Source organism: Scyliorhinus canicula, chromosome 20, assembly GCF_902713615.1.
Source record: "Scyliorhinus canicula chromosome 20, sScyCan1.1, whole genome shotgun sequence".
NCBI lineage: Eukaryota > Metazoa > Chordata > Chondrichthyes > Carcharhiniformes > Scyliorhinidae > Scyliorhinus > Scyliorhinus canicula.
Genome location: NC_052165.1, coordinates 70469163 through 70495151, shown reverse-complemented (window position 1 = coordinate 70495151; position 25989 = coordinate 70469163). Strand labels below are relative to the sequence as shown.

At 47.7% G+C, this 25989-nt stretch overlaps 1 protein-coding gene across 1 annotated transcript in view; it reads right to left on the bottom strand.

The window, feature by feature from the left end:
- Positions 1 to 25989, bottom strand: part of zcrb1 (zinc finger CCHC-type and RNA binding motif 1) — an 89823-nt gene that overhangs the window by 15287 nt on the left and 48547 nt on the right. The window contains exons 3-5 of the mRNA XM_038780847.1: positions 11953 to 11981; positions 10228 to 10339; positions 10021 to 10128 (exon numbers count right to left, since the gene is read on the bottom strand). Coding sequence (XP_038636775.1) covers positions 10021 to 10128; positions 10228 to 10339; positions 11953 to 11981 — 249 coding nt within the window. The remainder of the gene's footprint in view (positions 1 to 10020; positions 10129 to 10227; positions 10340 to 11952; positions 11982 to 25989) is intronic.

Sequence of the window (25989 nt, the reverse complement as noted above, 5' to 3'; positions counted from 1 at the left end):
AAAGAAAAGAAGAAAGGGAAGGGGGAGAAAAAATGCCAGAAGGGAACCACGGCAGAGGGAGAAGGGACACCGAAGGCAGATGGGGCAATGGGCGAGCCAGTTCAGACGAGCTAATCAGCGCACGAAGCGGCAGAATGAAAGTATCGCCGCATCAAAAAGAGCTGGAGCATTCTCTCCCGGGGCCATGGGGGAGCTGGAACTGGAAGTCAGCCTTTGCCGGGGCCGTGAGGGAGCATCAGCAGGTAAACAAGGCAGAGGCGAAGGCAGACATAGAGGCCGCAGTGCAGGCAGCAACGGCCAAGGCCCTGACAGAGGTGCAGCAGGCCCTGGCCAGAGGAGAAATTGGATGCCCAAGGGGAGAAACTGGAAGCCCATGAGGCGACCATTCGGGAGCTGGAGAAAGCAGCGATTGACATGAGCGACCGGATCATGGCCCTGGAGACGGAAGGATGGGGAGGGGTGAGCCAATGCCAGGCCCCCCCACCCATGCCACGGCGAGAGCACCCTGAACAAAGAGCAAACTACTGCCCGAGGGACCGCTCCAGGTGGGAGGCCAGGCCCCAGCACGAGGGAACGACAGTAGCTGAGAAGAGCAAGAAAGAGGAGTGCTGGGTAGGATAGGGGAAGAGCAGGCAGAAAACCGCAGAGGCCAGGAAGAGGAGAAGCGAGACAGTAACTCCCGAGAGGGGGGCCACCGCACTAGCAGGAAAGCTAGCGCCGGGGGCATGCAACAAAGCAGGGCTGCAGCGCGCCCCAACAGGGGGGAAGGCGCCAGGCAGGGGGTGGGGGGAGCCAGAAGCCGAGTGGGTGCGCGTGGAGGAGGCCTCCTGCGCGTGGACCTCCCTCTGGGCCCTCGCCACGTCAGTACTCCCATCCCCACCCAAAAAACACTCCAGCAGCCCAGTGGTGATAGCCACCCTCCAATCCTGGAAGCAACTACGGCAGCAATTTGGCCTGACCAAAATGTCGGAAAAAGCTCCCACCTGCAACAACCATAGGTTCACACTAGCACTGACTGACGCCACCTTCAAAAAGGTGGGGGCAGGACGGAGGGACACTGACAGTCAGGGACCTATACACGGACGGCAGGATCGCAACACTGGACGAACTGACAGAGAAATTCCAGCTAGCCAAGGGGAACGAGCTAAGGTACCTGCAGCTTAAAAACTTTCTACGAAAGGAGACAAGGATGTAGCCACAACCTCCACGACAGATACTACTGGAAGAACTACTGGACACAAGCATACTAGACAAAGGAAACTGTAGTGACATGTATGACCGACTGATAGAAAGGGACAACACCGTACTGGATGCAACGAGAAAGAAATGGGAGGACGACCTGGGGATTGAGATAGGGTGGGGTCTCTGGAGTGAAGCACTGCATAGGGTCAACTCCACCGCCACATGTGCAAGGCTCAGCCTGACGCAACTAAAAGTGGTACAGAGAGCCCACTTAACAAGAACCCGTATGAGTAGGTTCGTCCCAGAGGTGGAGGATAGATGTGAACGGTGCTAAGTAGGCCCGGCCAACCATGCCCACATGTTCTGGTCTTGCCCCAGACTTGTGGAGTACTGGACAGCCTTCTTCGAGGCAATGTCCAGTGGTGGGGGTGAGGGTGGAGCCGTGCCCGAAAGTGGCGGTCTTAGGGGTCTCGGACCAGCCAGATCTATTCCTGGGGAGGAGGGCAAACGCCCTTGCCTTTGCCTCCCTGATCGCCCGCCGTAGAATCCTGTTTGGCTGGCAGTCAGCAGCACCACCCAAAGCTGCAGACTGGCTGTCCGATCTCTCGGAATCTCTCCAAATGGAGAAAATCAAATTCGCCATCCGAGGGTCAGACGACTGTTTCCACAGAACGTGGGAGCCATTCATGCGACTGTTCTAGGACCTGTTTGTGGCCAACAAACAAGAGGAAGAACAGCCAGGTAGCCAAGAATCAGGGGAAAGTCGCCAAGAATCAGGGGAAAATAGCCAAAGAATGAAAGGGAGAGACAGACCTGGCGGGTGGGGGGGGAGGAGGGGGGGGGGGGGGGGGAAGAGAGAGAGAAACAGCTAAACCCGAGGAAAGAAAGGGGAAACGCGGGCGGGGGAGAGGGAATAGATAGGGAACAAGAGAGGAGAATCAGGGAGGTGGGGGAGGCAGGGAAATGAGAGCCGGAAGGAAGGCACGGGATACATTAACGAGCATGGCATCTCCAGGAGCAGGGAACGAGGAGAATAAAGACGGAAGGCGGGAGGAACGGCAGAAGCGGAGGCGAGCGCGAGACGGCAGCGAAATCCGTCCGGGAGAAGCAAGCGACAACAACACGAAACACAGCCTAGTATCGCCCACGGTAATTATCTCTCCGGCAGCCGAATGTATATTTGCCTCCCCAACTCCCCGCCCCTTCTCCCCACCCGCAAACAGTCGCCTACTTAGGTGTTGTAAATATTTTTGCCAGGTGTACTGTTGAGGTGGTGCACAATACCCTACCAGATATTCTATTTTATTTTTTGTTTACTATGTACTATCTTTTCTTCTTTGGTATGTTTGGGTGTGCCCTTCTCTCTCTCTATATATATATATATATATATATATATATCTTTTTTTTTTAAAAAATACTTTTTATTGAAGACATTTTTCAGAGTACAAACATTTTAACCCCCCCTACATTTGAATTATATCAAAACAAAGTCAAACCCCCCTACTTAACAATAATCCCCCCCACCCCCTACCCGCGCGCCCCCCCCCGCCTCCCCCCCCCCCCCGCCGACGAAACCGGCCGCCCGACCATCTTGTCATTTCTGGCAGTGTCCTCGGGCAGGCCTTGCCCGTGACACCACCGATACCGTGTTTCCTTCGTTGCTATCCCCCCCCCCCCCCTCCCCTCCCCCTCCCCTCCCCCACACCCTCCCCCCCCCCCCCCCCCCCCCTCCCTCCCGCCCTCCCCTCCCCTCCCGGGTTGCTGCTGTCACGACCTCAGTTTCTATCTCTGATCTAAGAGGTCCAGGAAGGGTTGCCATCGCCTGAAAAACCCCTGCACCGACCCTCTCAGGGCGAATTTGATTCTTTCCAATTGGATGAAGTTTGCCATGTCGTTTAACCAGGTGTTAACACTTGGAGGCCTTGCGTCCCTCCACTGAATCAAGATCCTCCTCCGAGCCACCAAGGACGCAAAGGCTACTATTCCAGCCTCCCTCGCCTCCTGTACCCCCGGCTCCACCCCAACTCCGAAGATCGCAAGTCCCCATCCTGGCTTGACCCTGGACCCCACCACTCCCGACACCGTCCCTGCCACCCCCTTCCAGAACTCCTCCAGTGCCGGACATGCCCAAAACATGTGTGCATGATTCGCAGGGCTTCCCGAACATCTGACACACCTGTCTTCACCCCCGAAAAACCGACTCATCCTTGTCCCCGTCATGTGGGCTCTATGCAGTACCTTAAATTGAATGAGACTCAGTCTCGCACATGACGACGACGAGTTGACCCTCTCTAGGGCGTCTGCCCATGTCCCATCCTCTATCTGTTCCCCCAGCTCTACCTCCCACTTGTCTTTCAACTCCACTACTGGTACCTCCTCCACCTCCTGCATAATCTTATAAATGTCCGAGATCTTCCCCTCCCCGACCCAGACCCCTGATAGCACCCTATCACTCGCCCCCCTGTCGGGAAGCACGGGAAACCCCTCTACCTGTCGTCTGGCAAATGCCTTCACTTGGAGGTACCTGAACGTGTTCCCTGGGGGGAGCCCGAATTTCTCCTCCAGCTCTCCCAAGCTCGCAAACCTCCCCTCTATAAACAAGTCCTTCAGTTGCCTAATGCCCACCCTCTGCCAGCTCAGAAATCCCCCTCCTGTATTTCCCGGTGCAAATCTGTGGTTCCCTCTTAGTGGTGCCCTTATCAAACCCCCCACTTCCCCCCTGTGTCGCCTCCACTGCCCCCAGATCTTGAGGGTGGCCGCCACCACCGGGCTCGTGGTATACCTCGTGGGAGGGAGCGGCCATGGTGCCGTTACCAGTGCCCCTAAGCTTATGTTGCCACAGGACGCCCTCTCCATACGCTTCCAGGCTGCCCCCTCCCCTTCCATCATCCACTTTCGTACCATCGATGCATTTGCCGCCCAGTAATATCCTGAAAGATTGGGTAACGCCAGCCCTCCACTATCCCTACTCCGCTCCAAAAAGACCCTTCTAACTCTAGGGGTGCCATGTGCCCACACGTACCCCATGATACTACTCGTTACCTTCTTGAAAAAGGCCCTAGGGAGGAAGATGGACAGACACTGGAACAAAAACAAGAACCGCGGGAGGACCGTCATTTTAACTGACTGCACCCTCCCTGCCAGCGACAGCGGCACCATGTCCCACCTCTTAAACTCCTCCTCCATCTGTTCCACCAGCCTAGAGAAGTTCAGCTTGTGGAGGGTCCCCCAGTTCTTTGCCACCTGCACCCCCAAGTACCTGAAACTTTTTACTGCTCTTTTGAAGGGGAGCCTCCCAATTCCCTCCCCCTGGTCTCCCGAGTGTATTACAAAGACCTCACTTTTCCCCAGATTTAATTTATATCCCGAAAAGTCCCCGAACTCCGCTAGTATTTCCATAACCTCCGGCATTCCCCCCTCCGGGTCTGCCACATACAGCAACAGGTCATCCGCATAGAGCGAGACCCGATGCTCCTCCCCTCCCCTTGTCAGTCCCCTCCACCCCCCTGAACCCCTCAGTGCCATCGCTAGCGGTTCAATCGCTAATGCAAAAAGTAAGGGGGATAGGGGACATCCCTGCCTAGTACCTCGATGGAGCCCAAAATATTCTGACCTCCTCCCGTTTGTTACCACACTCGCCATCGGGGCCGAATAGAGCAGCTTTACCCACTTGATAAATCCCTCCCCAAACCCAAACCTTTCCAACGTCTCCCACAAGTATTCCCACTCCACCCTATCGAATGCCTTCTCCGCGTCTAGCGCTACCACTATCTCCGCCTCCCCCTCCACTGCCGGCATCATGATCACGTTTAACAATCTCCGGACATTTGTGTTAAGTTGGCGTCCCTTCACGAACCCCGTCTGGTCTTCATGTATTACCCCTGGCACACAATCCTCTATCCTGGTTGCCAGGACCTTTGCTAACAGCTTGGCATCTACATTTAAGAGGGAGATAGGCCTGTAGGACCCGCACTGGACCGGGTCCTTGTCCCGCTTCAAAATCAAGGAGATCAGGGCCTGCGACATTGTTGGGGGCAAAACCCCCCCCTCGCGCGCCTCATTAAAGGCTCTCACCAGCACTGGGCCCACCAAGTCCACAAATTTCCTGTAAAACTCCACCGGGAACCCATCCGGCCCCGGCGCCTTCCCCGCCTGCATCTGGCCTATCCCTTTAACTAGTTCCTGCAGCTCTATCGGCGCCCCCAACCCTTCTACCAGCTCCCCCTGTACCTTTGGGAACCTCAATTTGTCGAGAAAGTTCTCCATTCCCCCTCTCCTCTTCGGCCGTTCAGACCTATACAATTCCCTGTAGAAGTCCCTGAAGACCCTATTCACCTCTTGCCCCTTCTGCACTACGTCCCCACCCCTCTCTCTCACTCCCCCAATCTCTCTGGCTGCATCTCGCTTACGAAGCTGGTGTGCCAGCATCCTGCTCGCCTTTTCCCCGTACTCATACGCCGCACCCTGCGCCCTTCTCCACTGCGTCTCCGCCTTCCTAGTGGTCAGTAGGTCGAACCTGGCCTGTAAACTGCGCCGCTCCCTCAGTAGCCCCTCCTCTGGTGCCGCCGCATATTTCCTATCTACTTCTAGGAGTTCCCCCACCAGCCTCTCCCTTTCCTGCCTCTCCTTCCTCTCTCTGTGTGCCCTTATGGAGATCAGCTCTCCTCTAATCACTGCTTTCAGGGCCTCCCAGACCGTCCCCACCTGCACCTCACCCGTGTCGTTCGTACCCAGATAGTTCTCAATGCCCGTTCTAACCCTTCTGCACACCTCTTCGTCCGCCAACAGCCCCACATCCAGGCGCCACAACGGGCGCTGATCCCGCGCCTCCCCCAATTCCACGTCCACCCAATGTGGTGCATGGTCCGATATCGCAATGGCCGAGTACTCCGTGTCCTGCACTCTCGGTATCAGCCCCCTGTTCAATACGAAAAAGTCTATCCTGGAGTACACCCTGTGGACGTGGGAGAAAAAAGAATACTCCCTCGCCCTAGGCCTACCAAATCTCCATGGGTCTACCCCTCCCATCTGCTCCATAAACCCCCTTAACACCTCTGCCGCTGCCGGCCTCCTATTCGTCCTGGAACTCGATCTATCCAGCCCAGGGTCCAACACCGTATTAAAGTCCCCTCCCATGATCAGGCCCCCTGCCTCCAGTCCCGGGATGAGGCCCAGCAGGCGCCTCATAAAGCCCGCGTCGTCCCAATTCGGGGCATACACATTCACCAGCACCACATTCTCTCCCTGCAACCTACCCCTCACCATCACATACCTGCCCTCCTTGTCTGCCACCACTTCTGCCGCCACGAACGACACCCTCTTTCCCACCAGAATCGCCACCCCCCGGTTCTTGACATCCAAGCCTGAGTGGAACACCTGTCCCACCCACCCCCTTCTCAGGCGGACCTGATCTGCTACCCTCAAGTGAGTCTCCTGCAACATCGCTACATCAGCCTTCAGTCCCTCAGGTGCGAGAAGACCCTTGATCTTTTAACCGGCCCATTCAGCCCCCTTACATTCCACGTAATCAATCGGATCGCTGGGCGACCCGTCCCTGCTCCCTGTCGATTAGCCATGTTCTGTCCCTTGCTCGCCCCGGGTCATCCCTCCCTTTCTGACCCGTTTCCCATAGCGATGGCCCCCCCCCCCAGCTCTCCCCTTCTCGTCCCTGGTCTTTCCAGCAGCAACCCGGTATCTCCCCCTAACCCTCCCTCCCCCCCCCCTGGCTAGGACCCCTCCTAGCCGCGATGTGCCCAACATCGTACTCCCGAGAGTCAGCTGATCTCCGCTGACCCGGCTGCTCCTGCCACACTCCGACTCCTCCCGGTTCGAGGGGGGGGGGGGAGGGACCTCCCCCCCCCCGCCATTCCACTCTGACCCTGCTCCAGCGCGGGAAAGGCCGCCATTACTGGCCACGCCCCACTCTTCTCCCCTCCTCTCTCCTCCATCCCGCGCGCGGGAAAAACAGAGGAAAGCCCGCGCTTTCGCCCGGCCACACCCCGCCCCGCCATCTTCCACTCCCCCCCATCCCCATCCACGCCCGTGAAGGATCCCCTTAAAACCCCAGAGATAAACCCGCATGATCAACCCACTCCCCCCCGTCCCGTCTTCCCAACTTAACAATATAAATACCCAATGGCAACTAAATACATAAATACTTAACTACATACTTAAATAACAAAATACTTAAATAGCTATCAACTAACAATGTGCTTAACCATCACCCTCCATCAGACAGTATAAATAACCACAGATAACCATAACCAGAGAGGGAAGAAAAAAAAAAAGGGGACCAAACACCCGAAGAAAAAGGGGTAAAAAGGGTAAATGACTAAGGGAAGTTGGAAACGGGAAGAAACACACCATAAGAAGAAAACGACCCGCAATAGAAATTTCAACAGTTCAAATATACAGAAACACCAAACAACTCGAAACCTTCAAGATATTCAAAAAGTCAAACGTTCAAGAAAAGCCAAGCAATCCAAGAAACTGTTACCCAGCTCCGACCTGGCCTGAAAAGATAAGGGCCACTTGCTCAATCAAGAGTACCCAGGCGGCTACGACCGCCGGTGCTCCAAGGTTTTAGTTCATGTCCAGCTTTTCTTCTTGTACAAAGGTCCAGGCCTCCTCTGGGGACTCAAAATAATGATGTTGGTCCTTGTAGGTGACCCACAAGCGCGCCGGCTGCAGCATTCCAAATTTGATCCTCTTCGCGTGTAGCACCGCCTTCGTCCGGTTGAACCGGGCCCGCCGCTTTGCCACCTCCGCACTCCAGTCCTGGTACACCCTTACCGTCGAGTTCTGCCACTTACTGCTTTTCTCCCTTTTTGCCCACCTCAGGACTTTCTCCCGATCACAGAGCCGCTGGAACCGCACCAGCACCGCCCTCGGGGGCTCGTTTGCCCTAGGCCTCCTGGCCATGACCCGGTATGCCTCTTCCAGCTCCAGGGGCGCAGGACCGGCCCCTTCCCCCATCAGGGAGCTCAGCATCTCCGCAACATATCTCGGGAGATCCGACCCCTCCAGGCCTTCTTCTAGGCCCAGGATCCTCAAATTTTTCCTCCTCATCCGAGTGTCCAGCTCCTCGAAACGGCTCTGCCACTTCAGGTGGAGTGCCTCGTGCACCTCCACCTTTGCCCCGAGGACCGTGGCCTCCTCCTCCCTCGCGGTCATCTCCTGCTGCAGCTCTCTGATCGAAGCCTCTTGGGTCGCCTGGGCTCCCACCAACCTGGTGGTCGTCGCGTTCATGGACTCTAAGAGCTCCACTTTCAGCTCCGTGAAAAAACGGAGGAGAGCGGCCTGCTGCTCCTCCGCCCATTTCCTCCATCCCTCCGGAGCGCCGCCGGCCGCCATTTTGATTTTCTTCCCCCGCTTTTTTTGGAGAGCTGCTGCCACTTTTCTTGCCACTCCACTCCGAGTACCGACCATAAAATCGGTCTAGTTCTCCTCAGGGGACCTTCCCCCACCGGGATTCGTCTTTTCAGCACCGTTGGGGCCCTCCAATTGGCCCGAAAACACCTTTGTCGCAGGAGCTTCCAAATGTGCGGCTCAGCTAGTCATAGCCGCAACCGGAAGTCATATATATATATCTTATCCTGTGTACATAACGGTAAATATACCTTGTTCAAAAACCCAATAAAAAACATTTATTAAAAAAATACCCCATTGGTAGACTTAATAATAAAATACATGAAGGGCATGAAGTTACAGTACTTCACAACTAAATACGTCAAAATAAATTCAGGCTTGTGTATGCATGTGTGACAGCATGGCAGGTCTTTTTTTGCCAACAAATAACCCCATGAAAACATATATTTGTAAGATTAAAATTGCCAGTTATAGTGTTTTCCGTACTTGATTTTACATTGATGGGAATTTATACTTTCTGATTTGGACTCTTTCATTTTAGCCAGTTAATAGGATTGGAAAATTATCAAAATATTCTTGTTGCTTTACACTGCTGCCTCACGGTGCTGAGGACCCAGGTTTGATGCCAGCACCAGGTCACTGTCTGTGGCCACACTAAATTGCCCCTTAATTAGAAAAAAAAGAATTGGGTACTCCAAAATAAAAATAAAATGTTCTTGTTGCTTGTCTGCTACAGATCCATTGTAGAGGTTGAAAAGGTCTCTTACAACCATGTTGCCATTCAAAAACCCACAAAACATCTGTGCACAGTTGTGAGCAGAATGAAAAACAAATAAGGTTCCAAACAGGCAGCATCCTTTGTTGCTGACTGTGAAATCTGGGCCAATATATATTCGAGAATATCAAAAAAGCTTTGCGAGAATAAGCCTATCTTCACAACATCTTACAAGGTTTTAGCAGTTGACGTCATAAGTCTGGTTGGTGGAAAAGGAGTTCTAGCTCATATGTACAAATAATACATCATGATAATTTCCCATGCCACAAAATCGGTTTACATATGGCCATGCAATTTCAACTATCAGCTTTTTTTCTAAGGATTCAATTTTGTGGATGTCTTTACTTTTCTACTTGACTATAATTATCGTTGGGTTGATAAACATCAACATACATTGCATTCATGATATATACTATAAAATAGTGTACCCAGTGGTGAATTTCATGAAGGATCTGGATTATGTGTGGAGGACGGACAGTGGGTCGTGTGTTTAATACCACGTTGCCAGGTTTGTGCCTGGTGAATTTTATCATCACTATTTTAATGGCAACTTTGAGATTTGATTTTATGCTAGAAGATGTGCCAATTCACATTTTGGGTAATTTAACACCTCTAATCTTTTTTGTTATAATCATGTCAGTAAACCAACAATTAGTGTTTGTTGCAGGTTTTTCATTTAAATGCTTTGTACTCACGCCACATTCATAACATCTAGATTTGTCAGTGTAATTGCGCCTTCTGATGAATTCAGATGCTCTTCCATTATCCACTGCAATACTTGCCTTCACTGTTCTGCCAAACAACTGCAGTTGACAAGAAAAACAGAATTAGTTGAAAAGTTGTTATGACAAGGCATGTTGGTTAAAATGAACTTAAAATGGAATTGACTAAGCTTTGCTCACTTGCTTGTTGTTCAGTGCCCGGGTACAGTTATATGCGGATTCCCTATCTAGAAACAGAACAAATGCCACACCTTTGCTTTTCCTGGAATCTTTATCCCGTAATACTGTAACTCTGTAAACAAATAGGTAGAGTCTCAGCAAATCTGATTAAAAGCCAAAAATGGTCACTGACCTAAAATTTCTTCATAGAATGCTACAAAAGTGGTTAACTTATTTTGAATAGAAGTAATGTTACTTGCAAAGAGATCTTAATCAAGTATGTCTTCGATGATATCATCAAACTCAATGCACTTCTAGGGATTGGATGTCGGCCAATTTGAGATCCACTACACAAACGCTTTAAATTTCTCGTAATCAAACAGAAGTTCTCTAAACAATTTGAATTTTTCACAAAACTATTCCATTACGTGTGACATTGCTGCATGGCTATGAGCTTAATAACCAGCTACAAACTCCAGTAAGATTGGATAAAACAATATGATATATATTGGCCCGGGTGTTGCAATCACCACTTACCTCAAAGAAAGCCTCACTGAGAGATACCGTCATCTTTGCAGCGTTAACTAACTTGCTCAAAGTGCAATAGATTGCAGCATTCTTTCATGAGGATTTCAATGTTGAGCTGCAGTGATATCATCAAGCTCTCCAAGCAGCCAATCACATTCAAGATTTCTCAGACATCAACCGGGAAATGAAAAGCACTAATAATCACATTGCTACGACTGCTGGACCTTGCAAGACTGTTATATTTTAAACTGTCTCCTTTAATTCAATGCAAAATTGAGTCATTTGGAGAGGGGGATGTGATCTCCTGCGAAGCCTGATGGGATAGGACTATGGGACCTCATAATAAATTTATCGAGAGACACTCATGTGACTTGGTTGCCAGGGGACAGGGGCCCATTACTAAACTTACTGAAAGTAAAGACGCAAGTCTGAACACCTGGGCATAAAGGAGACACTAGCTGGTCTTGCGCGTACAGACTCTCAGAGGCAGTCAGACAGAGATTTGGGTAAGCTGACCACAGATTGGTGCTGCTATGTCAAGCAAAAGAAATGGACTGTTTTTGGGTTAATCACTGTGAAGGGCAGCACACTGCTGCCTCAGTGCCAGGAACCAATTCAATTCCGGTCTTGGGTGACTGTGTGAAGTTTGCATGTTCTCCCAGTGTCTGGGTGGGTTTCCTCCGGGAGCTCTCGTTTCCTCCCAGAGTCCAAAGATGTGCAGGATAGGTGGATTGGCCTTGCTATATCTCCCCTCTGGTGTCCAGGCATGTGCAGGTTAGGTTATGGGGATATGGTGGGGCGAATGGGAGGTGGACCTGGGTGGAGTGCTCTTTCGGAGGGTCGGTGCAGACTCAATGGCCGAATAGTGCACAATGCGTTTCTATAATTCTAAGAGCGCTGGGGAGGACAGATCTCCTGTTCAAAGAAACGATCTTTGAGGTGAGTTAAAGAATAAGTTGCCAGAAGGCTCCTTGCTGCTGCAAGTCCATTTGATTATGCTCAGAAGATTGAGTGAGTGAATGGACTTTGTTTAAAAGGACGTTGGAACATTCACTCTGGTGGAGTAGGGAGAAAGGATCTTGTTAAAGCTGGGAGGAGCTTGGGATTTTAAACACATTATGACAGTGCCAGAGCAAGAGTTTTCTAAATGTTAACATCAAGTTTACAATATTTAGATCATGATACCTCAATGTTGCTTCATTATTGTGTTTCACTTACTTGACCACTGTGCCATACTTGGAAAATATCTGAAAGAGAAAAAAAGGAGATTGTCAAAACTGGATATACATGGAACAAAAATTAAAAGATATGTGGCAATTCAAACCTCTAAAGCTAATAAGATAAATTAACAGCATTTTATTTTGGTTTAAAAGCCACCTGGTTGGAATCTACTCTTAACACAGAAGAACAATTAATTGTATTTTAAAGTGACTGTCAACTCAGTAGCTTGTCAACTATAGTTAGAAGTCGCACAACACCAGGTCAAAGTCCAACAGGTTTATTTGAAATCATCAGGTGAAGGAGCAGCGCTCCAAAAGCTTGTGATTTCAAATAAACCTGTTGGCCGTCAACCTGTGTTGTAAGACTCCTTATTGTGCCCAGCCCAGTCCAATGCAGGCATCACCACATCTCGTCAACTATAGGCGCTGTATTCATTATTCTTGTGCATTGGGCTGGGAGCAATTGTAAATGTTTGCTATACACATAGGTGAGAATAACTAGGAGAACCAACTCCCCACAATCTATGGAGTTCACATCTGTCAGAGAATTTTTAAACAGTTCCTCAATTCCCTTCTGTGATTCTCATGGTTTATTGTGAAGTTATTGAGAGCATTATTAAAAATTGCTAAACCCCTGTTTGATAACCTTAATAACTGTAAAAGTCGCAATGACATCCACATGAATTGATTCAGATATATCTGATATCCATTCTGCAAAGGAAAAAAGGACAAGCCATTTAGGACTGAATGAGAAAATATTTCTTCATTCAAAGGCTCATGAATGTTTTGAACACTATACCACAGAGGTTAGTGGATTCCCAGTCGTTCAGTACACTTAAAACAGAAGTTGATTGATTTTTACATCCTAAGGGAATTAAGTTTTAGAATGAAGGTGGCGTTGGGGTAGAAAGATTAAATGACCTATACCAGCTCCTATTTCCTATGTTACATTCATTACTGATGAAAACTTCACTTCAAATCAGCTTCTGCTCTAGGACCAAGACCAGTTTCAAGTAACCAAAGGGAAAAGGTTAAATATTCAAATGCAGGGTAGGATTCTCTGGTTCCCCAGCTGCGTGTTTCTCAGCAACATGACATTCACTGATGATGGGATTCTGTTTTCCCACCGTTTGTCAGTGGGCTTTCCCAATGAAGCCACGTGCCACCGAGAAACCCACAAACGGGGGTGCATTGCTAGCGGAAAAAGCAAATCGCAAAGGCTGGAAAATGTGTCTAAAAGCAGTACGTACAACATGACAGGTCAGTTTAGAGTCGGAAGATTTCAGCTGGCAAGCAATAAGGGCTATAATTTGGCTCAAGCCTCAGAGGGCAGGCGGGGGCGGGGGGGGGGGGGGGGGAAAGAGAGTGAAATGTTCAAATATTCAGATGTCACTCATGCACCTCGCCAAATGTCCAGTGACTGCCCCGCCCCACCAGAAAATGAACAGGTAGATATTGGGCAAAGGTAACACTGCTGCAATGTAGAAAATGCAGCAGCCAATATGGTGTAGCAACTTTGCACATGCGGTAATGCAATGGAAACAAACTGGATAACCCGTTTTAGGGATTTTGGTGGAGGGATAAAATTGGTCAGGACACTGGGACGAATTCCTCTTCGAAATAACGTGCCATGGAATCTTTTCTGTCCATCCAAGGGAGCAGACAGGGCTTCAGCAATCTCACCTGAAAGGGGAGGCATTTGTCAGTACAGAACTTCAATACTGCATAGTGTGTCTGCCTAGATTTTGTGTTCAAATCTCTGGTTTGGGATTAAAGTCCATAAATCCTCTGAATCATCAGCAAAACTACAACCACCAGGTTACTGTCAACAACGAGCAAACCCCCCCCCCCCCCCCAAAAAACACACCACCACCACAAATCAGTGTTTAGGAACGGAAGTCTGAAAGTTGGAGGGTAAAAAAATTATGTTTTATGTTTCCACAATTATTTCCTCCCACTAGTAGATCAAATTCTCAACTGTAGCGGTTGTTTCTCCTGCTTATCTATGTAAGATGAGTAATTAAAGTGGTGAGCGAAGGAAAATAATTGCATTGTAGAAATTAAATATCACAAGAGTGGAAATGTGCAGAGAAGCAAGATCTGTGCCGAGAGGATTTTACATAGAAAATGAAAGCAGCAGTACATTCAGCCCTTCGAGCCTGCTCCACTATTCATTATGATCATCAAATACAATACCCTGATCTTGCATCCCCCGATATCTCTTGATCCTTTAGCCCTAAGAGCTATATCTAATTCCACACAACACTTTGGCCTAAACCACTTTGTGGTGGGGAATTTCACAGATTCACCACTCTCTGGGTGAAGAAATCTCTCTTCACCTCAGTCCTAAAAGGTATACCCCCTAATTCTCAAACTATAACCTCCAGTTCTGGACTTCCCCATCATCGGGAACATTCTTTCTGAACCTATCCTGTTAAAATTTTCTAAGTATAATAACTCATCAGGAAGCTAATGGTAACGAAGGTGAATTTATTTACATATTTACAATTGTATGCTAAGCACAAAACATCTCACTCAGTGCAGACCTCGCTAGCAGGCTAGTTCTGGTTAGGCCCCGAGTTGGACCTGCTTTTAGCCTGGTTTATGAGCCCCAGGTGGTTGGCCTCCAAGCACTACCTCGGGAGCTTGTCTTCCATGAATTCCACAGGAAGAAGAAGGATTTCCCCATGGTCCTCATCCGGGTTATAACACCCTCCCCCAGAGTCCGAAAGTCAGCCATCAGCTGCCACCGCTGAGCTTGCGCCTGAGCATCCACTTGCAGTGGAACTGGGTCGGGTGGAGTGTAACGGGTCACTGCATGCGGGTCTAGGACAACTCATCGCCGCCGACTCATCGCCGCCGACTCATCGCCAGCCCAACTCATCACCAGCCAACTCATCGCCAGCCCAACTCATCGCCAGCCCAACAAAAACAGTACAGACAACAGACTTCTTAACAGCGCTCTGGAGTGAATGGAATCTATTTAAACCAACAAACTTCTTAACAGCGCTCTGGAGTGAATGGAATCTATTTAAACAATTTAAACCTAAGTCTGTTGACTGTACTGTTTTTATTGGGCTGGCGATGAGTTGGGCTGGCGATGAGTTGGCTGGTGATGAGTTGGGCTGGCGATGAGTCGGCGGCGATGAGTTGTCCCATTCCCCTGCATGCTGCTTCCAGGCTGACTAAAGAGGAAAACCACAGGAGCCTTGGTTCTGGACACACTGCTGATACCTCAAGTGTCCATAGCAGAACCAGAGTCGTAGCACTCTTGTGGGGGCGGGTGTGATAACCCAGATGGCTGGGATCTCAACTCAATGAGTGGCTCATGCTGCGGCGACAGCGGTACTACTGCTGGTGGAATGTCGAGACAGGCGATCTCACATTTGGTCAAATGCTTCAACGGTCGCCACGGACCCGGATCCTATACGAGACGTGGCCAATTTTGTCCAGCACCACTTCCTGGAACCAGAGTGCACAATCGGCAAAACACAAACGTAACGTTCACCTCGACGTCCCAAAACTGCAGCGATTCTTCAGTGACTCCTGATGCTGCTCGAATGTATCCCTAAGGTTTGAAAGAGTAAGACTCAAGTCCGGAGTCATCGTTCCATCAAGAGATCTCATGGAGGAATCCCGGTTGGTTATATGCAGTGTCATACGATAATGGAATTAGAAGCACACCAATCACGTATTCACAGTGGACTGCTTTTTCCAACCTCGTTTAAAAGTTTGACGATGTTGTGGAAGCCCTTGGCAGCAAGCAGGAGTGTCCACCACTGGATCCTGGCTGATGCAATAGGCTGATGCTCTTGCCTTCCCGAAAAGGTCGAGCAACAGCTTGCGGTCACCTGGGTTTTCGAAGCAACTGGAATGTGTCGTTGCATGCCATCAACACACACACACATACACCACCCACACACACACAACACTCACCCACCCACCCACACTTTCTGAAATGCTGCAAACGTAACCGACTCAACAGGGTATGTTTGCATATACATAGATGCTTTGAAGTTGTAGTCGTTGAAAACCATTGCCACAAGATCATTTACCGACCTGGTGCAGCCGGGTCGGTCAAACGTTTGATGATTCCAAATGTCTGGGGCCTGCAGGCGGTCAGAAGGAGAATGTTTTGTTGATCTTCTCCCAATATACCATTTACTCGGAGGTAGTATCCCATGCGCTCTGCATGCTGCCTCTGGCAGCCCGTTCCAGATGCTCACCACCCTCTGGGTGAAGAAACGTCCTCTCCGGTCTCTTTTGTATCTCTCTCTTCTCACCGTAAACCTATGCCCTCTAGTTCTAGACTCCTCTACCTTTGGGAAAAGATGTCGACTATCTACTTATCGATGCGCCTCATTATTTTATAGATCTCTATAAGATCATCCCCAAGCCTTCTACGCTCCAGGGAAAAGTGTCCCAGCCTATCCAGCCTCTCCTTATAACTGAGATCATCAAGTCCTGGTAGCATCCTCTGCACTTTCTAGTTTAACCATATCCTTCCTATAATAGGGTGACCAGAACTGAACACAGTATTCTATGTGTGGTCTTACCAAAGTCTTGTACAACTACAAGACATCCCAACTCCTGTATTCAATATTCTGACCAATAAAACCTAGCATGCTGAATGCCTTCTTCACCACCCTGTCCACTTGCGACTCCATCTTCAAGGAGCTATGAGCCTGTATTCCTACATCTCTTTGTTCTGTAACTGTCTACAACTCCCTACCATTAATTGAATAGGTCCTGCCCTGATTTGATCTCCCAAAATGCATCACCTCACATTTATCCAAATTGATAACTCCATCTGCCATTCATCGGCCCACTGAGGGCAGAAGTGTTGGGCCTCAGCCTTTGCCATTGTCTGACAGATTTGAGGTTCTTTGAAATTGTTTGAATCAGAATGGGAGTTGCAGGGTGGATGAGCTGACTGGCCATGGTAGAGGAAGCCATTAAAGAGGAAGAAACAAAAAGAAATATAGTAGTAATACGGGACAGTGTCATGAGGGGGATTGACAGTGTACTCTGTAGCATAGGACAAGGGCGGTGTTGCCTTCCCACTGCCAGGATCCTAGAAACCTGTTCAAAGCGGGAAAGGAATTTGGAGTGGAGGGGGAAGATCCAGTTATCGTGGTCCATGTTGGCATCAACGACATCTGCATAGTCAGTATGAGGAACTGGCCACCAAATTAAGAAGCAATACCATAAAGGGAATAATTTCTGGATTATTACCCTAGTCACATACAAATCAACAGAGTAAAGAAGGTTTGAGAAATGAATGTGTGGCTCGAAGACTGATGTGGTAGAAGTGGGTTGCTGTCGGGCACTAGCACCAGTACTGGGAAAAGTTGGGACCGCATCATTGGGACGGTCCACACCTAAACCATGCTGGGACCAGAGTTTAGTGTGTCACACAAAGAGGGAAGTAGAGAGGATTTTAAACTAAATCATCGGACGAGGGATCATATTTGGGAAGATGTGGTAAATCAAACTACAGAGGGCAGCAGAGCAGAGCTTCTGATTGGCTGTTCCGGGGAGATTTGCATACGTGCAGTGCGGTCAGCGTAAGTTGAAGGTGGTTTGTGAAGGGACTGTTCTCAAGTGACAGCTTTATCCGAAACACTACTTACTTAGTGTCTCCCACCCATCCTCCTCCTCTAACCAAAAAAAAAAGTTCTGTCCGTCGGATTGCTAAACTAACAAGTTTTTAAAAAATTTTTTTTCGTTTTCAGTAGTTGGGAACTTAGTTCAGTGGGAATGGAGGTTAGGGCAGTTGAATGTTCCTCCTGCAGAATGCGAGAGGAAAGGGTCACCTCAAGTGTCCCTGCTGACTACATCTGCGGGAAGTGCACCCAATTCCAGCTCCTCGAGAACTGCGTTAGGGACCTGGAGCTGGAGCTGGATGAACTTCGGATCGTTCAGGAGGCGGAGGGAGTTATGGGGAGGTAGTCACACATCAGGTAAAAGAAGAAGGTAGATGAGTTACCGTCAGGGGAACGAGAGGGAACCGGCAGGCAGTGCAGGGATCCCCTGTGGTCGTTCCCCTCAATAACAAGTATTCCGTTTTGGATACTGTTGGGGGGGGGGGGGGGGGGACGATTTACCAGGGGTAAGCAATGGGGCACAGGTCTCTGGCACAGAGTCTCTCCCTGTTGCTCAGAAGGGAAGGGAGAAGAGGAACAGAGCACTTGTCATTGGGGATTCCATAGTTAGAGGAACAGACAGGAGGTTCTGTGGGAACGAAAGAGACTCATGGTTGGTGTGTTGCCTCCCAGGTGCCAGGGTTCATGATGTCTCTGATCGTGTTTTTGGGATCCTTAAGGGGGAGGGTGAGCAGCCTCAAGTCGTGGTCCACATAGGTACCAACGACATAGGTAGGGAGAGAGATGGGGATTTGAGACAGAAATTCAGGGAGCTAGGGTGGAAGCTGAGAGCTAGAACAAACAGAGTTGTTATCTCTGGGTTGTTACCCGTGCCACATGCTAGCGAAGTGAGAAATAAGGAGAGAGAGGAGTTGAACACGTGGCTACAGGGATGGTGCAGGAGGGAGGGTTTTGGTTTCCTGTATAATTGGGGCTCATTCTGGGGTAGGTGGGACCTCTACAAACAGGATGGTCTTCACCTGAACCAGAGGGGTACCAATATCGTGGGGGGGAGATTTGCTAGTGCTCTTCGGGATGGGGGATGGGAACCTAAATTGTAGTCCCAGTGTACAGGATGTTGAGAGTAGCGAGGTCAGGGATAGGGATAAAGTTCGAAAGAGGGCACCGGCAAGCAAGATGCTGGTTTGAAGTGTGTCTACTTCAATGCCAGGAGCATCCGGAATAAGGTGGGTGAGCTTGCAGCATGGGTTGGTACCTGGGATCTCGATTTCGGAGACATGGGTAGAGCAGGGACAGGAATGGTTGTTGCAGGTTCCAGGATTTAGATATTTCTGTAAGAACAGAGAAGATGGTAAAAGAGGGGTGTGTGGCATTGTTAATCAAGGAAAGTATTACGGCGGCAGAAAGGACGTTTGAGGACTCATCTACGGAGGTAGTATGGGCCGAGGTTAGGAACAGGAGAGGAGAGGTCACCCTGTTGGGAGTTGTCTATAGACCTCTGAATAGTTCCAGAGATGTAGAGGAAAGGATAGCAAAGATGATTCTCGATAGGAGCGCGAGTAACAGGGTAGTTGTTGTGGGGGACTTTAACTTCCCAAATATTGACTGGAAATACGATAGTTCGAGTATTATAGATGGGTCAGTTTTTGTGCAGTGTGTGCAGGAGGGTTTTCTGACACAGTATGTAGACAGGCCAACGGGCGATGCCACATTGGATTTGGTACTGAGTAATGAACCCGGCCAGGTGTTAGATTTAGATGTAGGTGAGCACTTTGGTGATAGTGATCACAATTCGGTTATGTTTACTTTAGCGATGGGCAGGGATAGGTATATACCGCAAGGCAAGAATTATAGCTGGGGGAAAGGCAATTATGATGCTATTCGGTAAGATTTAGGATGTATAGGATGGGGAAGGAAACTGCAGGGAATGGGTACAATCGAAATGTGGAGCTTTTTCAAGGAACAGCTACTGCGTGTCCTTGATAAGTATGTACCTGTCAGGCAGGCAGGAAGTTGTTGAGCAAGGGAACCGTGGTTTACTAAGGAAGTTGAAGCACTTGTCAAGAGGAAGAAGGCGGCTTATGTTAGGATGAGACATGAAGGCTCAGTTAGGGCACTTGAGAGTTACAAGTTAGCCAGGAAGGACCTAAAGGGAGAGTTAAGAAGAGCGAGGAGAGGACACGAAAAGTCGTTGGCGGATAGGATCAAGGAAAACCCTAAGGCTTTCTATAGGTATATCAGGAACAAAAGAATGACTAGAGTAAGATTAGGGCCAATCAAGGATAGTAGTGGAAAGTTGTGTGTGGAATCAGAGGAGATAGGGGAAGCGTTAAATGGATATTTTTTGTCAGTGTTTACACTGGAGAAAGACAATGTTGTCGAGGAGAATACTCAGGTACAGTCGACCAGGCTAGATGGGATTGAGGTTCACAAGGAGGAGGTGTTAGCAATTTTGGAAAGTGTAAAAATAGATAAGTCCCCTGGGCCAGATGGGATTTATCCTAGGATTCTCTGGGAAGCCAGGGAGGAGATTGCAGAGCCTTTGTCCTTGATCTTTATGTCGTCTTTGTCGACAGGAATAGTGCCGGAAGACTGGAGGACAGCAAATGTTGTCCCCTTGTTCAAGAAGGGGCGTAGAGACAACCCTGGTAATTATAGACCTGTGAGCCTTACTTCGGTTGTGGGTAAAATGTTGGAAAAGGTTATAAGAGATAGGGTTTATAATCATCTTGAAAAGAACAAGTTGATTAGCGATACTCAACACGATTTTGTGAAGGGTAGGTCATGCCTCACAAACCTTATTGAGTTTTTTGAGAAGGTGACCAAACAGGTGGATGAGGGTAAAGCGGTTGACGTGGTGTACATGGATTTCAGTAATGCGTTTGATAAGGTTCCCCACGGTAGGCTATTGCAGAAAATACGGAAGTATGGGATTGAAGGTGATTTAGCGGTTTAGATCAGTAATTGGCTAGCTGGAAGAAGAGAGGGTGGTGGCTGATGGCAAATGTTCATCCTGGAGTTCAGTTACTAGTGGTGTACCGCAAGGATCTGTTTTGGGGCCACTGCTGTTTGTCATTTTTATAAATGACCTGGAAGAGGGTGTAGAAGGATGGGTTAGTAAATTTGCAGATGACACGAAGGTCGGTAGAGTTGTGGATAGTGCTGAAGGATGTTATAGGTTACAGAGGGACATAGATAAGCTGCAAATCTGGGCTGAGAGGTGGCAGATGGAGTTTAATGCGGAAAAGTGTGAGGTGGTTCACTTTGGAAGGAGTAACAAGAATGCAGAGTACTGGGCTAATGGCAAGATTCTTGGTAGTGTAGATGAACAGAGAGATCTCGGCATCCAGGTACATAAATCCCTGAAAGTTGCCACCCAGGTTAATAGAGCTGTTAAGAAGGCATATGGTGTACTAGCCTTTATCAGTAAGGGGATTGAGTTTCGGAGCCACGAGGTCATGCTGCAGCTGTACAAAACTCTGGTGCGGCCGCACCTGGAGTGCTGCGTGCAGTTCTGGTCGACACATTATAGGAAGGATGTGGAAGCTTTGGAAAGGGTTCAGAGGAGATTTACTATGATGTTGCCTGGTATGGAGGGAAGATCTTACGAGGAAAGGCTCAGGGACTTGAGGTTGTTTTCGTTAGAGAGGAGAAGGCTGAGAGGTGACTTAATAGAGACATATAAGATAGTCAGAGGGTTAGATAGTGTGGACAGTGAGTGTCTTTTTCCTCGGATGGTGATGACCAACACGAGGGGACATAGCTTTAAATTGAGGGGTAGTAGATATAGGACAGATGTCAGAGGCAGTTTCTTTACTCAGAGAGTAGTAGGGGTGTGGACCGTCCTGCCTGCAACAGCAGTAGACTCGCGAAATTTAAGGGCATTTAAGTGGTCACTGGATAGACATATGGATGAAAATGGAATAGTGTAGGTCAGATAGGCTTCAGATGGTTTCACGGGTCGGCGCAACATCGAGGGCTGAAGGGCCCGTACTGCGCTGTAATGTTCTATGTTCTAAAGTTACTAATATAGGAAACAATAAACAGTTCCTGAGAAGGACGAGAGAGTACAAATCCAACTATACGTCAGCAAATAAGGCTAGAGATCACAAAAATAGTACAAGGACAAAACTAAAGATGATATCTGAATGCATGTACCATTCATAAACAAAACAGACGAACTGATAGCTCAAATAGAAACAAATAAGTACGATCTGATAGCCATGACAGAGAGTTAGCTGCAGGATGACCAGAAAGCTTTTGACAAGGTGCCACACGAAAGGTTCTGGATTTCCAGAAAGTTTTTGACAAGGCGCACAACAAAAGGTTGCTGCATAAGATAAAGATGCTTGGTGTTAAGGGTAAAGTAGTAGCATGGATAGAGGATTGGTTAATTAACAAAAAGCAAAGAGTGGGGATTAATGGGTGTTTCTCTGGTTTGCAATCGGTAGCTAGTGGTGTCCTTCAGGGATCAGTGTTGGGCCCACAATTGTCCACTATTTGATAGACAATTTGGAGTTGGGGACCAAGTGCAATGTGTCCAAGTTTATAGACGATACGAAGATGAGTGGAAAAGTGCAGAGGATACCGGAAGTCTGTAGAAGGATTTGGATAGTTTAAGTGAATGGCCTGGGGTTTGGCAGATGGAATACAATGTTGACAAATATGAGGTTATCCATTTTGGTAAGAATAACAGCAAAGGGATTATTATTTAAATGATAAAATATGCTGCTGTGCAGAGAGACCTGGGTGTCCTAGTCCATGAGTCGCAAAAAGTTGCTTTGCAGGTGCAACAGGTGATTAAGGCGGCTACTGGAGTTTTGTCCTTCATTGCTAGAGGGATGGAGTTTAAGACTAGGGAGGTTATGTTGCAATTGTATAAGGTGTTAGTAAGGCCACACCTGGAGTATTGTGTTCATATTTGGTCTCCTTACCTGAGAAAGGACATACTGGAGCGTGTACAGAGGAGATTCACTAGGTTAATCCCAGAGCTGAAGGGGTTGGATTAGGAGGAGAGGTTGAGTAGACTGGGACTGTACTTGTTGGAATTTAGAAGGATGGCGGGGGGGGGGAAACTTATAGAAACATATAAAATTATGAATGAATAGATAGGATAGATGCGGGGAGGTTGTTTCCACTGGCAGGTGAAAGCAGAACTAGCAGGCATCACCTCAAAATAAGGGGAAGTAGATATAAGACCGATTTAAGGAGGAACTTCTTCACCCAAAGGGTTGTGAATCAATGGAATTCCCTGCCCAGTGAAGCAGTTGAGGCTCCTTCATTCAATGTTTTCAAGATAAAGATAGATAGTTTTTTGAGGAATAAAGGGTTATGGTGTTTGGGCAGGAAAGTGGAGCTGAGTCCACAAAAGATCAGCCACGATCTCATTGAATGGCTTTGCAGGCTCGAAGGGCCAGATGGCCTACTCCTGCTCCTAGTTCTTATGACATAGATTCGGACCTGAATATTGAAGGATACATGATACGGAGAAAGGAGAGGGAGCTAGGAAAAGGTGGTGGAGGGGTGGCTCTGTTAATTAAAGATTATTATTTGCACAATCAAGTGGGATGACCCAAGTTTAGGAAACCAGGATGCAAAATTGGTTTGGTTAGAGATGAGGCATGATAAAGACAAGAAGTCACTTGTACGAGTGGTTTACAGGCCTCGAACAGTATACACATGATGTTGGGAAGGAGTGTAAAGGAATAAATAATGAGTGTTCATCAGCAAGGTATGATAATAATGATGGGGCATTTTAATTTACATTTTGACTAGAAAATCAGATTGGCAACCGCAGCAAAGATGAATTAATAAAATGTTTTCAGGACAGTTTCTTGGAACAGCACATTCTGGAGCCAAACAGAGAGCAGGCTATACTGGACTTGTGATTGTGCAATGGGATAGAATTAATGACATCATGGTAAAAGCACCCCTTGGTAGCAGCGATCACAATATGTTTGAATTTTACATTCAGTTTGAGGGAGAGAAGAGTGTGCCCAAGACAAGTATTTTAAATAATGAGCAATTATGAGGACATGAAAGCAGAGTAGGCCATGAAAGCAGAGTAGGCTAAAGTGAAGTGGCAAATTAGGTTAAAGGATCGGTCAATAGAGAAACAATGGCACACATTTAAAGGGATATTTCAGAATACACAGAACAGATGCATTCCAATGAGAAAGAGAAATTCCAACGAGTGAACCTACCATTTGTGGTTAACTAAAAAAGCTTTTGTAAGTTTAAAACATAAAGAAAAAGCGAATAAATTCCGCAAGAAGGGAAGCACAAGATTGAACATAATATTTTTTAAAAAGCAAAAAATGACTAAAAGATTAATAAGGAGAGAAAAATTAGAGTACGAGAGAAAGCTACATGGAAATATAAAAACAGATTTTCTGTAGATTTTTAAAGAAAAAAAGAGTTTAGAAAGGGAACGTTGGTCCTATAGAAAGTTTGTCTGTGGAATTAATAATGGAAAATAAGGAGATGGCAGATGAACTTGTCGGCAGATGAATTGGTCTTTTGCATTGGTCTTCAGTACAGAGGATGCAAGTAGCATCCCAAAAATAGCTGCGAAATGGAAGGGAGAAATCATGAGGGAAGTGGTCTTGAGCAAATTGATGGACCTGCAGGCTTATAAGTCCCCAGGTCCTGATGGACTTCATCCTAGGGTCTTAAGGGGCAGCACTGCGGCCTCACGGGACTGAGGTCCCAGGTTTGATCCCGGCCCCGGGTCACTGTCCGTGTGGAGATTACACATTCCCCACACACACTGACTCTCACTGGGGTACGGGTTCCACACACACGTGGGTCTCAGCTCCACAACCCAAAAGATGTGCAAATTACTGCGGATGCTGGAATCTGAAACAAAAGAGAAAATGCAGGAAAATCTCAGCATGTCTGGCAGCATCTGTAGGGAGAGAAAAGAGCTAACGTTTTGAGTCAGATGACTCTTTGTCAAAGCTTTGTCAAAGATGTGCAGATGGGATTGGCCATGCTAAATTGCCCCTTAATTGGAAAGAAAATTGAATTGGGTATTCTAATTTTTTTTTTTAAAATCCTACCATCTTAAAAGTTGTTGCCAGCGAGATGGATGATGCATTGGTTTAAATTTTCTTGATTGAAAATAGCATATGGAACTCCAAAAGGAGGGAGAACAAAAAAAGCAGGAAAACTACATACCAGTTAGCTTAACATCAGTCATAGCGGAAATGCTAGAACCTATTATCAAAGATGTTATAGTAGGGCACTGGGATAAACTAAAGGTAATCAGGCAGAGTCAATGTGGTTTTGAGACAGAGAGATCATGTTTAACCAATGTATTGAAGTTCTTTAAAGAGGGAGCATGTACAGTGGATAACAGGTAAACTGGTGGATCCCCAGAAGGCATTTGATAAAGTGCCAATCAAAGGTTACTGAAGGTATGACGGTAAATTTGCTGATGACACAAAGATTGGCAGGAAACTAAGTTGGGAAGAGGAGATAAGGAGGGTGCACATAGAGATAGGTTAAGTGAGCAGGCAAAGATGTGGCAAATATGCAAAAGTAAAACTGTCCATTTTGGCAGGAAGAATCAAAAATAGGTTATTATCTAAATGGTGAGAAATTTAATAAGTCTTAGATGCAGAAAGATCTGGGTATTCTAATGCATGAATCATCAAAGGTTAGTAAACAGGTACAGCAAGTAATTAGGAAAGCTAATGGATTATTGTTAATCACAAGGGAATTGAAAACAAATGAAGTTGGGCTTCAGTAATACAGAGCATTGGTTGAGACCAAATATGGAGTACTGTGCACAGTATTGGTCTCCTTATTTAAGGAAGGATGCAAATGCATTGGAAGAAGTTCAGATAATGTTTACCAGAATGATGCCAGGAATGGGAGGGGCTGGTGTCTGTTGCAGTTTGGAAGAATAAGAGGTGATTTAATTGAAACGTACAAGATCCTGAGAGGTCTTCACAGGGTTGATGTGGAATGGATGTTTCCTCTTGCGAGTGAATCTGGAACTTGGGGCGGGGCATTGTTTTAGAGAGAGATGAGGACATTTTTTTCTCTTAGAGGATTGAGAGTCTTTACAACTCTCCATCAAAAGTCATGGAAGCAGACTTCTTGAATATTTCTAACATGGAGTAGATAGATTCTTGATAAGCAAGGGGGTGAAAAATTATCTGTGGCTAGGTGGGGATGTGGAATTGAGGTTACAATCAGATCAGCCATAACCTTATTGAATGGCGGAGCGGGATCGAGGGGCCATGTGGCCTACTCCTGCTCTTAATTCATATGTTTGTATTACTACTTCAGGGCAAATTATCTAGCAGAAATATCCTCAGTAAATGATTTTCTCTCGCGTGGAGCCATTTGCTATCTAATCTAGCTTTTGGCTGCATTCGCAATGCTCTTAATGATGAAACAGTTTATGCCATCCAACTACC